This window comes from Hyperolius riggenbachi, chromosome 2, assembly GCF_040937935.1.
Source record: "Hyperolius riggenbachi isolate aHypRig1 chromosome 2, aHypRig1.pri, whole genome shotgun sequence".
NCBI lineage: Eukaryota > Metazoa > Chordata > Amphibia > Anura > Hyperoliidae > Hyperolius > Hyperolius riggenbachi.
This window is the reverse complement of record NC_090647.1, coordinates 284,467,660-284,482,669: the sequence shown is the minus strand read 5'-3', so window position 1 is coordinate 284,482,669 and position 15,010 is coordinate 284,467,660. Positions and strand designations below refer to the sequence as shown.

The following is a 15,010-nucleotide window of genomic DNA, read 5'->3' as shown; positions in this document are numbered from 1 at the left end:
TTGTGCACATCAGTACAGGAGTGCGTAATAACAAGAAGCCCGAGAGGACAGAAAATGCGCTGCTTCTTTGTCCTTTGTGCGACTTGCTTCAGTCAGAGCCACAAACAGGTGATGGTGCAGCGCAAAGGAGAGAAACCCATCCAAAGCAGAACAGGTAAGTAGAAGGATCCAACACTACACACGCTGGCATAGATGTCGTGTAATGTTAGGTACACACGATGCAATTATGACAGATTTACTGTCAGATCGATTATTTCCAATGTCTGATCTGATTTCCGATCAATTTTTCAATCGATTTTCCGTTCATTTCTATGAAAAAAATCATTCAGAAAATCTATCGGATAGCAGATGGGACATGTTGGAAATAGTCGATCTCACAGTAAATCTGTCAGAAAATTGCATCATTTGTATCTAGCATAAGCTCAGGTGTACTTTACACAGTGACAATTTAGCACTTGGGGCAAGTTAAGACAGATCTTAATCAGTCAGCAGGAAGTTTTTACGTTTTGTAATAGAATGATAATATTTATTGGCTAATCAAAAGAAAATAGTGAGCCTTTGGCTAATGAGTCATCTTCAGACTTTGTTCCTGTATACAAGATGTAAGATGTTGGGGAACCCAGATTATATATATATATATATATATATATATATATATATATATATATATATATATATATATATATATATATATATATATATATATATATATATATATATATATATATATATATATATATATATAGTCAGCAGGAGATGCATACATTGTTTTGTAAATATAAATAAATGTAATACAGTTGTCATTCTGTTTCAAAACATCCTGCTTTCACTGATGGCTAACACAGAACAATGTTTTGCTGCTTCTAAAACATGTCAGGAAAGAGTTAAACTGTAGCAAAGAGAGAATGTTGCTGTCAGGAAAGAAAACAAACCATAAATTCAACAGGTCTCAGATCTTTAACAGCTCTGACCAAGTAATAAAACATCAGTCAGGGGGAGAGGAGAGCTGATAATTCCTGTCCGTTAATGCGTGCTGCATAAAGAAACTAATCTGAACTCAAAAGTTCTACTTCTTGAGCCCATATATTTTTCTTCTCACAGCAGCTTGTATGTCCCCACTCATTATACTAAGGACAAGATCCTCAGATGACAACAGATGCTGTCATCACACACACTCTACAGTGAGAGAGATGCAGGGATCTCTGGAATTTAGGCAGAATAGAGCAAAGCAGAAGTGATTTACTTTGACATGTGACCTCTTATCTCTCCAAGTCCTGCGCCCTGCTGAATTTTATCGCCCTAGGCCTTGACCTTTGTGGCCTTTCCAGAAATCCGGCCCTGACAAGGAAGCATGAGGCAGTTCCAACTGTCCTGTGTCCTGATTACCCCTCCCAGCTGCATGCGCTAGGCTTCAAATGTCAAATTCAAAATGTAAACGAATAAAAAAACCAGCAGAACGAGAACATCAGAAATCCAATCATGCTTTGCACAGCATAAGGGGAAAACTGCCTGGGCAGTTTTCTTCTGTGCCGCTAAAAATGAGGCTTGTATAAGAGAAACAAAGTTCTGATGCTGTGAAACTGTTAAACACCAAGCCTTTTCAGTGCTGCCGAGTTGATTTTTAGTCTGGAGGTTCACTTTAACCACCCTGGCGTTCTGATTAAATCGCCAGGGTGGCTGCGGGAGGGTTTTTTTCAAATAAAAAAAAAACTATTTCATGCAGCCAACTGAAAGTTGGCTGCATGAAAGCCCACTAGAGGGCGCTCCGGAGGCGATCTTCCGATCGCCTCCGGCGCCCAGAATAAACAAGGAAGGCCGCAATGAGCGGCCTTCCTTGTTTTGCTTATATCGTCGCCATAGCGACGAGCGGAGTGACGTCATCGACGTCAGCCGACGTCCTGACGTCAGCCGCCTCCGATCCAGCCCTTAGCGCTGGCCGGAACTTTTTGTTCCGGCTGCGCAGGGCTCAGGCGGCTAGGGGGGCCCTCTTTCGCCGCTGCTCGCGGCGAATCGCCGCAGAGCGGCGGCGATCAGGCAGCACACGCGGCTGGCAAAGTGCCGGCTGCGTGTGCTGCTTTTTATTTGATTAAAATCGGCCCAGCAGGGCCTGAGCGGCGACCTCCGGCGGTGTTGGACGAGCTCAGCTCGTCCAGACCGCTCAGGTGGTTAAGATAGTGATCATCAACAGACAAAATGAGCTGGATATTCATGTAGTGCCTCGTCATTAGAATCACTGCAATGATTTTTTTTTCACTCAAGTATTTATCAGGGTAACTAAGGTACAGCATACTTTATTCGATAGTAGTTTAATGGTCTATGACAAATACATGGTCAATGAGACGCTAATAATTCCAGCTTGCCATAGGACTACACTTGCTTATTTTGTCTGTCCCGATTTCAAACTGCATACAAGACAGTTATTAGCATCTTACTGACCATTTCCAATAACATAAAAACAAAAGCATAACGTCACAGCCATAGTAAATGGATTTATACATATACACCACGCTTGCTAAACGTGTAAAAACATTTTGAAAGCCATAAGTGTTAACATTGGGTTGGTCCAACCCTACTGCAACAAGGCTTCAGGGATTTGCTCCTTTTTCAGACACAAAGGCATGTGGTATTGTTGGGCATTTGTTCCTGGTTTATTACCCGCATTTTGTATCATGACAAAAGTAAGTGACAGGACTACATGCTGGCCTTCATATAAGTCAGTCAAGTTGGAAGTACCCAATTATACAGAATTGTCTTGCTTACTTTATATGCCTCATTTTTCTATTCACTGGAATTAAGAGGACAAACTACAAAAAAAGTTTCAGATAATCAAACTTTAAATTCAGCATTACACATCTAGTCAGCATTCTACTAAGCTTGTTTTGCAAGCTTGTGTAGACTAGTGGTTAAACGGATATTGCTCCTAGACATTTATACCTCACAAGATAAGCAACTAATCTAGTAGGGCAAACGTTTAATAAAATAAGTTTGGAATGTAAAATGTTAGAATTGGAAATAAGTTGGAATGACTGCCAAATTAACCACTTCACCCCATAGGCCATTTAACCCTTACTGCCAAGAGCCATTTTCACCTGTCAGCACTCATCCCATTCATTTGGGCATACCTTTATCACACTTTATCTAGATTTTTCCAATCTATTTCCATTTACTTCTATGAGAAATCAATCAGAAAAACGATCGAAAAATCAGATCAGACATGTCGGAAATTACCTATTCGAACCATCTGCCAAAAAAAAAAAATCTCATGGTGTATTCCCAGCATTAGCCTTTTTGTGGGCGATATTTGTTTTTAGTAAATGCTTTATTTTCTACGTTTTTTTTTTTTTAACCAAAATCGAAGTTTATTAAGAACAATAAAGGCAAATTTTACAACACTGCCTGGTGCAAGGCAGAACACAAATACAATAATGTACAGAAAGTATACATACAATAGTATGAGATATTTTCTACGTATTTGATAGGGAAAAACGAGAAAGAAAAAAACTCTCCAATTCCATCCCGAATAGTTTTATAATAAGCAATGTACACATTTTATGTGCTAGTTAGCCCATTTAAATTATGTTCCTAGTACAATGTATGGCGACAGTATATAATTTTGGGAAATAAAGGTGCATTTTCACGGTTATGGATTTTTCTTCATCCGATCAATAATTACAAGCCATTAGTTACTAAAATAACAGTAATATACCCTTATGACATCCATATTAAAAAGTCGAGTTCCTAAAACTTTTTTTTTTAAACCCTTTGCGATGGTTTGGTAACGGGGGATTAATTTTATTAATCTTTATTAACTAAAAGTGTATGCCTATTGTAATTTTTTTTGCCACAAGATGGTGCTATGAACACTACAGTGGGCTCCCTAGAAGTGTTCAATATTCTCCCCCCCCCCCCCCCCTTTTTTTAGTTTTGTTATTATATAAGCATATGGCCCCTCATCGGAATGTCCATTCATTCAAGGCACTACGATTGGCTCGGAGAACACTTGTTTCCCTTCACCAATCGGCACCACGTAAAGGTCGCCTGGAAATAACACTCGTCATACATCTGCTACTTCTATAGCTGAACCTATAAATACAAGAGGTACTTGTGCAGTACTATAGTGCTGGTGTATACTGTATACAGATTTCTTTTATGCATAATGAGAAAACTGGCATAAAACTTTTTAAACTTCACAAAGTGTAAAGCAAGAAAGGAAAAACAATGTTTTTTTAATGTTTTGCAAAGTAACAGTCTGTTTACATTAGAATTTGTAGGTGACAAAGCCAATAAAAAGTATAGATAGCCAGAGAATGCCCATATTCCATACCCCCCCCCCCCCCCCCCCCCACACACACACACACACACACACACACACACACACACACACACACACACACACACACACACGTAGCCAGACTTCTCACTTCCCCAGCATAAGCAGCAAGAGGTTGCACTGTCCCCCAGTGTCAGTGATGGCTAACCTTGGCACTCCAGCTGTGGTGGAACTACAAGTCCCATAAGACATTGCAATACTTAAAGCTCTAAGCATAACTCAGGGAGGCAGAGGCATGATGGGATTTGTAGTCTTGTCACAGCTGGAGTGCCAAGGTTAGCCATCACTGGTATAGGTTATTTAGCCAGAGATTACCTTCTCCCCCCCCCCCCCCAGCATAAGTGGCTACAGAGTAACTCCACCCCCCCCCCCCACATGTAGGTAGCCAGAGATATACCCCTATAATGTCCCCTATATCATCCCCACCCCCATGGACTGTATGCCGCAACCCCCTATGACAGCGTTTGGTGTGCCTCCCTCCACCCTACTTGGCTGCTACTGATTGCACCTTGTGGACTCTGCCCTGGGCGAACACAGTGAATCCAGCGCAGAAGACTTGGGCGCACAATGAGTAACTTCGGCGCCGTCAGAAGATGGAGCTGAAGTTACTTTTAAAACACAGTAATTCGGCTTCCAGCAATTGCTGGAAGCCAAATTATTTAATTCCCCAACATCCATGGCGGCCTGGAGGGGGAATAGTATTTAACACGGCCGGGACTTGTGCAGCAGCATGATAAGCCATATACCGGCTGTATCCTGCGCCCAAGTCTCCCGCGCCGATTCCTCTCGTATGCTGTCCTGGGATTTGTATTTATACTACACGCTTTATTTGGATTGCTTAACCTGCTCCAGACCACGTCACGCCGATGGATCTGGCCGCAGATCTGCGTAAAGTCCCGGGGCTCTGTTTTGCAGGAGATCACGCGCATTTCCTGCTTGGTGGGCGGATGCCGCTCGGGAGACTGTTAGACGGCGTAACCACCGTCTAATGTACAGCACTGCGATCTGCAGCAGCGCTGTACTGTGGACAGCTGTGTGACACAGCTGTCCCCTCCTGAGACACAGAGGCGATTGGCTGCCATAGGCTGAAGCCTATGACAGCTGATCATGGGGATTGGCTGGCGGAGGGAGAGGGAGGGGGGAGGGGGCTTACAGCTGGGGAAAAAACTTATTTTATTAAAACAAACAAAACACACACATACAAACAAATAAAACAAACAAACATTGGGGGGCCGATCAGACCCCACCAACAGAGAGCTCTGTTGGTGGGGAGAAAAAGGGGGGGGGGTCAAATGTGTTCTGTGTCGAGTGGCCCTGCAGCTTGGCCTTAAAGCCGCAGTGGCCAATTTAATGCAAAATGGCCTGGTCTTACGGGGGGTTTAAGGCTACATACACACATCAGACCATAGTCTTTTGAAAATGAAAGATCACAGACCATTCTTACCACCCTTCATGTAGTATGAGAGCCACACTCTACACAGTCTTTTCTATGGAGCTGAACTCCACATCAGGAAAAAATCTTTGCAAGATGCTGCACACACAGATGCTGTACAGACACAAAAGATCAGTATCTGCAAAAGATCTGTTCCTGCCAAAGATCCAACCCTGCAAATTGCAATGATAGTCTATGAGAACTGCAGATCATCATACACATGATTTAACTGACATTCATCTGCAGATCAGATCCACCAGGTTGGATTTTCAGATCTGCAGATCTGTCAGTTAAATCATGTGTGTATGATGATCTGCAGATCTCATAGACTATCATTGCAATTTGCAGGGTTGGATTTTTGGCAGGAACAGATCTTTTGCAGCTACTGATCTTTTGTGTCTGTACAGCATCTGTGTGTGCAGCTTCTTGAAAAGTTTTTTTTTCTGATGGGGAGTTCAGCTCCATAGAATAGACTGTGTAGGTATGGCTCTCATACTACATGGAAGGGGGTAAAACTGGTCTGTGATCTTTCATTTTCCAAAGACCATGGTCTGATGTGTGTATGAGCCTTAACACTGAGGTCCTCAAGAGGTATATACACATTATATATGGTATTGCTCATGAGCATATCTGAACTACCTATGGCTATATCTTTTGCACATTCTCTGCCTATTAGGATTTTGCACTATTCTCATTAGCACTTTATTAACCCCTCATTGCCAGGAACCTGGGTCCTTTTCCATACTGGGCTCAATTGTTGAACCCAGATGGTGAACTATGAAGTTTACAGGGTTACTAGCAGGAGGTGAAGCACTCATTGATTTGTATTTTCCACACGATTGTGTTATGGAGTGTCATTTTTGTTGTGCATAGCACATCATTGTAAATGGTTTGGTATTGTGTTTTAAGTGTTTAAAGTAAAGTAATGTGTACTCAATTGGTGGTGCAGCCCATCTCTGCCAGGATTTGTTTCTCAAAACTTTTGCCCTTTCATTGGTACTGGGGCTTGCACACCACATCGATTTAGGAGTGCAGATTAACACACATGTATTCTTAACCCCTACAATGCCAATGCTTATGTTTTGCTTTGGCAATGCTACTTGTATTTACTCCTGTCAAAGATTTTATGGATTAGTGCATCCCCCAAAATAGGTAGTCAGAGTACCCCCCAGTATAGGTGGCCCCTATGGACTACATATCCCAGCCCAATATCCTCCACACCCTTATGGACTGTACACCCCCAACCCCCTTATACCAATGGTCCTCAAACCCGCTGGCTGAATGTGGCCCGAGACATTTTTTTACCAGCCCCCCACTCGCAAAATCTATTACTTACAGATGCGGTCCACTGCATCTTTAAATATCTCCAACCCACATATAGAAAAGCAGTGTGGGTATGCATCACTGCCTGTAGCAAAGATGTTCTTCTGGTGCTACATGAATGGCTGCTTCTCCTCCAGAGGAGTTTTCCTGTGTTGCAGGACATACTATCTGCACATGCTGTGTCGGGGAGGGGGTTGAGGAATACTAACGGATTTGGTTAAATGGGAGACATAAGGGCTGCACAGGTTAACAGGTAATAGTTTACACTACCTAGCCTCAATGTAATGTTTTCTACATTTAATGTATACTTTGGCCCCCCAGCAGTCTTGACCCAGCCCTTGACCGAAAAAGTTGGGGACCCCTGCCCTATACCTTTCCCTTAATCCCACAACCACCCCCTCTAATGCTTACATTTTGCTTTAGCAATGCTAAATGCATTTGGTACTGCCAATAAAGCTTTTTTGAATTTGGTGCCCCCCCCCCCCCTACCCACCAGTATTGGGGGCCAGAGAGCAACCCCCAGAAAAGGTGGGCAGAGAGCAGCCCCCCTGTATAGGCTGCCAGAGAGCACCCAATCCCCAGTATAGGTAAGCCAGAGAGTGAGTCAAGCATCTGACCACCTAAGCACAGTCACATCGCCACCATCACAATCTGCTTCTTTAAAGTGAAAATCTTTTCTTGAGGAATAGAAGTAATCCCATCTGTCCAGCACTGTACATTGTAAGATTTAATGGTTACTGCTAACCAAAGTATTTCTTCCCAGCTTTCTACCTTGCACAGTAAGTGTAGCGGTGAAGTTTATTTACTTGCTCCAGCGCTGTAGGTCTCCTGATCTTCTCAGCAGCCACTCGTATGCTGCATCACCAGCCTTCTATTAATAGGACATGCACCAGGAGCCACCAATATGAGAGCAGTGTCTAGCTGGCAGAAAGAGGGCGAAACCCAATGCAGTGTTGGAGGAAGTAACTGCTCCTCTGCGTTTACTCTGCAAAAGGAAGGGGCAGGGAAGCAGGCCACCCATAACTCTCTGCGGTCTCGGGGCTACTGTACCGCTACTACGCCACTATTAGAAGGTACATTTCTGCAGTGGCTAAAAAACAAAGCACCCACCTCCACATTTCGGTCCTTGGATGCTCCAAATCACAGCCTACGAAGCCGGGGAAAAGAAAAAGAAAGTTAGCACTGGAGAAAAAGAAAATTACATCAATTGGAAAACAATTAAAGGGTTGGGATTTAAGAACAAAGTTTTTTTTTGCCTTTTGTTTGTTTTTTTTGTTTTTTTCAAAGTCTACATAACTAGCCATATTTTTTTAAATATATTTTAATGGTAGCAGATTTATCTTCATTAAATGCAAGTTGGAAACCTTTTTAGACGACTTCCATTAAATTAACATGTTGTAGCTTTTACAATAATCTATTTTACAGATTGGCTTTTTAAGCTTTTTTTGACAATGTCTTTGGATAGTTTACAATCTGCTATCAGTTTATGTCAATATTTAATATTCACAGAGTGCAATTTAACCAGGCATAAGCAAAGAGACAGCCAGCCATACCCTGTCGCCCTTGCTGCTGACTGCTTAGAATGCACAGGAAACAATGCGTGGAGAGCAGTATTATGGAATTCTGTTACCTGATTGGCGAAGCATGATTTACACATCCTGAGTGTCTTGCGAGATTTTTCTTTTCTTTTTTAAGGTTTGGCATTTGTACGATGTCCACAGCCCATGGAAACTGTCCAGTCTTTATCCCGTTAGACTACAAATAACAAGTTTATTTTGTCTGTCTATTACTTTTGAGAATCTTTACAAGGCTTTCACCATGCAGCCAAACATCATCCCTACCTTAGGAATTGACACACTCCTAGGAAGGATAGAACTGCCTTCAGATTTAAGCGCAAACCATTTTACCTGTAAGACGCTAATAAAAACTTTGGTTTTAAAAATCGGCAACAATGCCTTTAGATTAGAAGAATTACTGTGTAATTGTCCAACAACCTTTCAGAATAAATAAACAAAATATTCTCAACAACTTGGGGTCTTTACCTGCAATGCATTAGGCAATCTCAAAGCAGTGTTACTAAGTATGGGGAATGGCTTCCAATATAGTAAAATGTGTTTATATTTCCATCCATAATCTACATTTTTGAAAAAGTTAAATTAGATTGCCAGAAGAATGTTTATCTACAGAAATAGTACAGATTTGGTGAAATTTTAATATAGGCATTTATTTAGGCTGGTTTTGTGCAAATGTAACCCACAAAACCAACACATTATGTAAAGGAGAGAATAAAAGGTGGAAACAGATCTGTTCTTGTGAGCACTTCATATTTTAAAATGTGACAAGCACATCAGACTTCCATTACAGGAAATTTAGTTTAAAAAAAAAAAAAATGTCTAAATTTAACAAGCTTTTCAGGGCACTGATAATGGCATGGTAGATGGACAAAACGCACACCTCAACTTAAAAGTAAGGCTCATTTAAAAAAAAAAAAAAAAATGAATATACATTGAAAGTAAACCCAAGAAAAAAAAACACAAAGCTTTATACTTACCTGGTGCTTCCTCCAGTTTCCTGTAGTCCACTGGCTCCCTCTGTCTGTTCAGTCCCATCCCTTCTCCTGCTGTTAGCACCAGTAGTCAGGAACTACTGCTCTTGTGCAGACCTGGTCGCACGCCACCTTGGTTACGCTACCATAGCCAGGAGTATTTTGTGCCTGCGCACTTTAGGCTTGTAACTGCACAGGAGCAGAACTCTCCCAGCAAGGGGAGTATGACCAAGGAGGGGCATGGCCACAGCTAGGCAGGCACAGTAGGGGCTGTCAGCAGTGTAATAGATGAGACCGGAAGGACATTGAGGGAGTCCACAGATTAAAGGGAGCCGGAGGAAGCCCCAGGTAAGTAAATTGAGTTTTCATCTCAGGTAGACTTTAACCATTTTAAAATTTAGACTAAATATAAAATAAAGAAAAAACCTTAATGTAGCAATCCATTACTAAGCAGGAGATGGAAAATATCTTTCATGTGTCACCTTCTCAATCTTTAAGCAGGTACACTTAATTGCAAAATAACTTTAGGAATGGCTTTCAGTTTTTACATTTTGCCCAGTGAGCCTCGGAGCAGTTTTTCTTTCATTAGATTATGACCTTAAGCGTCAGAAAAACCCTACAATTTCAATGCACCTGGCTAGTAAAACACGGGAAAAGCAGGACTTTATTTAACCCAATAAAGGCACACTTCCTATGCATACACTGTTTTGAAGGGTGCTGACGGGGTTAAATATGCTTAATGCATATACTTTTACATTTAAGAATTAAACTGTTGAAGTTGTAAAAACTGAAAAAAGTTTTCTGTTTTATACATATCTGATCCACGAACCACTAACTATTATTTAAATAAATTGACATTTTATCATCCTATTTGAATACAGGTGAATTAAGACAACATTAACAAAAGAATTTGACCATAAGGTTTAATAACATAAAACAAAGTGTATTTTAATTACAAAGTCAAGCTTCGGTTTTAACAGCATACAATATTACAGCTAATCGCTAACTAGCTCAAATAAAAAAAAGGAATATTGAAATGCAGCTTCTTTCAGGACAGAGTCTACAACTAACATCGAATATTGTGTTAGAAATCTTCCGTTTGTAACAAAGTCACTTAAAATACTATTTTAACTCATCTCTCTTACATGAAAAAGCAAAAAAGTTTTAAAGTTTTTTTTTTTCCTTTGCAGTTTTTAACAATGAACATAAAAGGGTCCTAAATATTCACAGATGTGGACTTTGTTTTCCTCCAAATTTTAAAAGCGGTTCTATCAGGAGAATTACAGGGTAGATTTAGGGACCTTGGAGGGAGAATGGAGGGGGAAAGGGAGAAGGGGAAGTCACAGAGCACAGAGAATTTACTTGTGTTGTGGGTTAAGGAACAGCAGTCCTGGAACACAACATATCAGTAATAACTGTTTGGATGAGAAGGTTTTAGAAACGTCTGTATGGGTGTTCTCTATAGGTGTTGCCCTTAGGAGCAGTAGGAACCTTCATGGAGGGACGGGAACCACTCCAATTATCTTGCCCTAAAACAAAAACATGCAGATTGGGTTAAAACACGATAATTAATTATAAAAATAAATAAATAAAAACATGCAATCTAGTGCTCTCGAAAAATATTTACCACAGAAATGTATATCACAGTCATTGATAGCGTAGTAAATTCAGGAAGATACATTTTAAATTCCTATACGATTTCCAGTAGTCTTAAGGCAGAGCCGAGAGAGGCTCCAGCCTCAGGGTGAAGTGTAAGTGTACAACTCACTCAGCTAGCATTCCCTTATTGTGTTTGAAGCAGATAGAAATAAGAAAAAGGGGATACATGGCAGTGACTGCAAGCCAGATAACTAGAAATTAAGGTGTTGGGGGCCCTGGGGCACCTTTTAGTCTAATAGCAATCAGTGTGTGACAACTGGGGTGGGAGGAATGGCAGGGCCCACTTGGGTGCTGGAGGCCCTTGTCCCGGCTGGGTCTTAAGGTGCGTACACACATGCGATAACCACCGATCGATACTACCCAGGTGTCATTAAGGAGCTGTCCTGTCAAATCCTTAAACTGAACCTCCAGACAAAATCTACTCCGCAGCACTGAAGAGGCTTGGTATTTCACCAGCCTGGCGGTATGGACGAGCTCAGCTCGTCCATCACCGCCGGAGGCTGCCGCTCAGGCCCTGCTGGGCCGATTTTCATCAAATAAAGAGCAGCACACGCAGCCGGCACTTTGCCAGCCGCGTGTACTGCCTGATCGCCGCCGCCGCCGCGAGCAGCGGCGAAAGAGGGTCCCCCCCAGCCGCCTGAGCCCAGCGTAGCCGGAACAAAAAGTTCCGGCCAGCGCTAAGGGCTGGATGGGAGGCGGCTGACGTCCATGACGTCACTCCGCTAGTCGCTATGGCGACGATCTAAGCAAAACAAGGAAGGCCGCTCATTGCGGCCTTCCTTGTTTATTCTGGGCGCCGGAGGCGATCGGAAGAACGCCTCCGGAGCGCCCTCTAGTGGGCTTTCATGCAGCCAACTTTCAGTTGGCTGCATGAAATAGTTTTTTTTTTTATTTAAAAAAAACCCTACCGCAGCTGCCCTGGCGATCTTAATAGAACGCCAGGGTGGTTAAAACCAAACTTTTTTTAAATCAAAATATTTAGTTGCACCACTCTGACACATACAAAGATAACTAAACACTCCTTTAAGCCTATGAGCATTTCAGTGCATGCTTTTTACCCTTCTCTTTGCATAACAAGTGTTATACAGGTGGCAGCCATTAGCAATTCCTCCTTTGCCAGACACCATCTACTATACCAGTTTGCCGGTTTCTGTCCTGGCAATATGAAAGGAAGGGAGGGGTTTCTCCAATAAATGTAAAATATATTTGTCATCATGCAGCTGAAAAATGCTGCTATTTATTATAATTTAGAAAATAGATTTTATTTCTGAAATCTTGTATTTTTAATTTGGGTCCACTTTAACAGTTTCACAGCATCAGAATTTTTTTTTTCTTACATAAGCCTTATTTTTAGTTGCACAAAAACTTAAGCTCCGCCCCATTAAAGAAAACTGCGCTTTTTTCCTTGATGCTGTGCAAAGCATGATGGAATTTCCTATGCTGTTATTCATGTTGCCTAGCAACTGGGAGGGGTGATCAGCACACAGGACAGTTGGAACTGTGTCCATGCTCCCTGTCACCTCCTTTCAACCAAAAAGATATCTGCCCTCATGAAATCAAACATTTGCCTGTTCTTTTAAAACAAGGTGGTTAAGAGATTATATTACCTATTTTAATTAGCATAACTAATGTAACTTAATGACCGTATGTTTGTTTAGGCTGAAGTTCCTCTTTAACAACCCTGATGCCCGACAGATCACATTTTCAACCTCCCAACCAATGAAAGTCGCTCCATCATGCGCCAATCGTAAACCCTCTGCTCCCTTCCATAGCAACAGCACACATTGATAATGTGATACTATGTAGGAGCAAAAAAAGCTCCTGCATTACATCCTAGGCATTCAAAAATACTTAAACATATTTAAAAGCTAGGAATGTGTCTAAACCTTTTCCAATCCCCGACGGGCGATAATCTTATGTGTGTACTAAGCTTTAGCCATAATTTAGGAAAAGTGTATATCCAGTGTGGTTTAGATCTCATGTAGCAGTTTGCATTCTTAATGTTGGGAATACACGGGTCGTTTTTGCAGCAGGTAGATGGTTAGATAATTTCCAACATGTTCGTTCACCTATTCGATCGTTTTGCGTTCGAGTGGATTCCCGATAGAGGTGAATGGAAAACGATAAGAAAAACAAGCAGAAGGATAAGAGTATTGAGCCGCAAAATCAATCGAGTGGAGAATAGAGTGGAAAAAACATCCAGTATATTCACAGCATAAGACTCATGTATAGAGCTTTGCCTTAAACTCAAGTAAACCAGACAGGATGTAAAAGAGGAGGAGGAGGAGGAGGAGGAGGAGGAGGAGGGGGGGGGGGTGTTGTGTCAAATTTATTGCCCTTGACTGTATTCACCCAATTGATAAGAGGCAATTTTGACCAACTTTTACTACACTGTGAATCAAGGAGGATTTACAAATTGAAAGACTGTTGAATGCTTCCAGGTTTGAATGAGCAGTTCAATTATGGCCACTTTCTATCAACATAAGTTGCTTGGTGTAGGTTTGTGTGCCCGATGTTTGTGTGCTGCACTTGTCCCGGACGCCTGTGTCTGGGGTTCTTCAATATTTAAAGGAAACATCCAAGGACCTGAAAAAAAAAAAATTCCACTTACGCGGGGCCTCCTCCAGCCCCTGGCAGCCGTCCTGTGCCCTCGCCGCAGCCCAGGTGCCTCCCGTTGTCGCACACTGCAGAAGCCAACCTGGCGAGGTCGGCTTCCTGGTCTGCCTCTTCTGCGCTTCACGGTCCGGCCAACGTCATCAGCATCGTACTGTGCAGGTACAGAACTACTAATGACGTCGGCCAGACCACGTGACCCACGCCGTGGTGCGCAGAAGAGGCTGACCAGGAAGTGGACCTCGCCAGATCGGCTTCTGCACCGTGAGACAACGGGAGGCACCGGAGCTGCAGTGAGGGCACAGGACGGCTGCCAGGGGCTGGAGGGAGGCCCTGGTAAGTGGAATTTGTTTTTTTCAGGAGCTTGGACTTTAACATTAAAGTGAACCCGCAGTGAAAAGAAACTGATGAGATAACTGTTCATATCCTACTAAAACTTATTTTAAATAAATATCGCACTTTTATTTTAGTTTTAAAAACGTAAGGTGTTTATTTTTATTTTACTTTTTTGGTCTCTGCTCAATAACAGTCTCTTCATGAGCTAAAATATATAAACTATTGACCTATTATTACACTCAGCTGTTCTATTCCAATAAAGTTTTCACAGGCAGCCTCTTTGCTTTTATCTGTACATTTCTGTGCTTCAAGTGATTGGCTCAAAGTACTGGATTCAGTCTCTTTTCTACTACATAAAACATGAACTATTAACTTTTATCTATTCCTTGTACTGAGAAGCTGTTCTCTTTCAGGAATGAGTTTTATGGCTGTAACTATCAGTGAGGGTTGTGCAATAGTCCTAGGTCATGACTGGAAACAAAAAAAAAAATCACTTGCATAGCTGATGGTTAACTTTCAGGCACAAGAGGAAAAAAAAAAAAAAACACAAAGAACCCAGCCTAGTTATTTGTATGGCTTCAGACATCTAATGGCTTACAGCCAACCCAATAACAGCTGCACCAGCTGAACCCTGCAGCACTAAGGCTCATTTCACACCAGGACGTTGCGTTAGAGGGGGCGTTAAGGTCGCATAACGTCCCCCTAATGGAACGCCTGGTGGTGCTAGATCTGGACGTCCGAGTGAGCCGCGTTGTGCAGCTCACTCTAGCGT

General features: G+C 42.1%; 1 protein-coding gene across 2 annotated transcripts in view; it reads right to left on the bottom strand.

Moving 5' to 3' along the window:
* Positions 1–10,539: 10,539 nt before the first annotated feature.
* Positions 10,540–15,010, bottom strand: part of KHDRBS1 (KH RNA binding domain containing, signal transduction associated 1) — a 40,917-nt gene continuing 36,446 nt past the window's right edge. For both annotated transcript variants that reach the window (XM_068268879.1, XM_068268878.1), the window contains exon 9: positions 10,540–11,159. In XM_068268879.1, the coding sequence (XP_068124980.1) occupies positions 11,065–11,159 (95 nt within the window). In that variant the 3' untranslated portion in view covers positions 10,540–11,064. The remainder of the gene's footprint in view (positions 11,160–15,010) is intronic.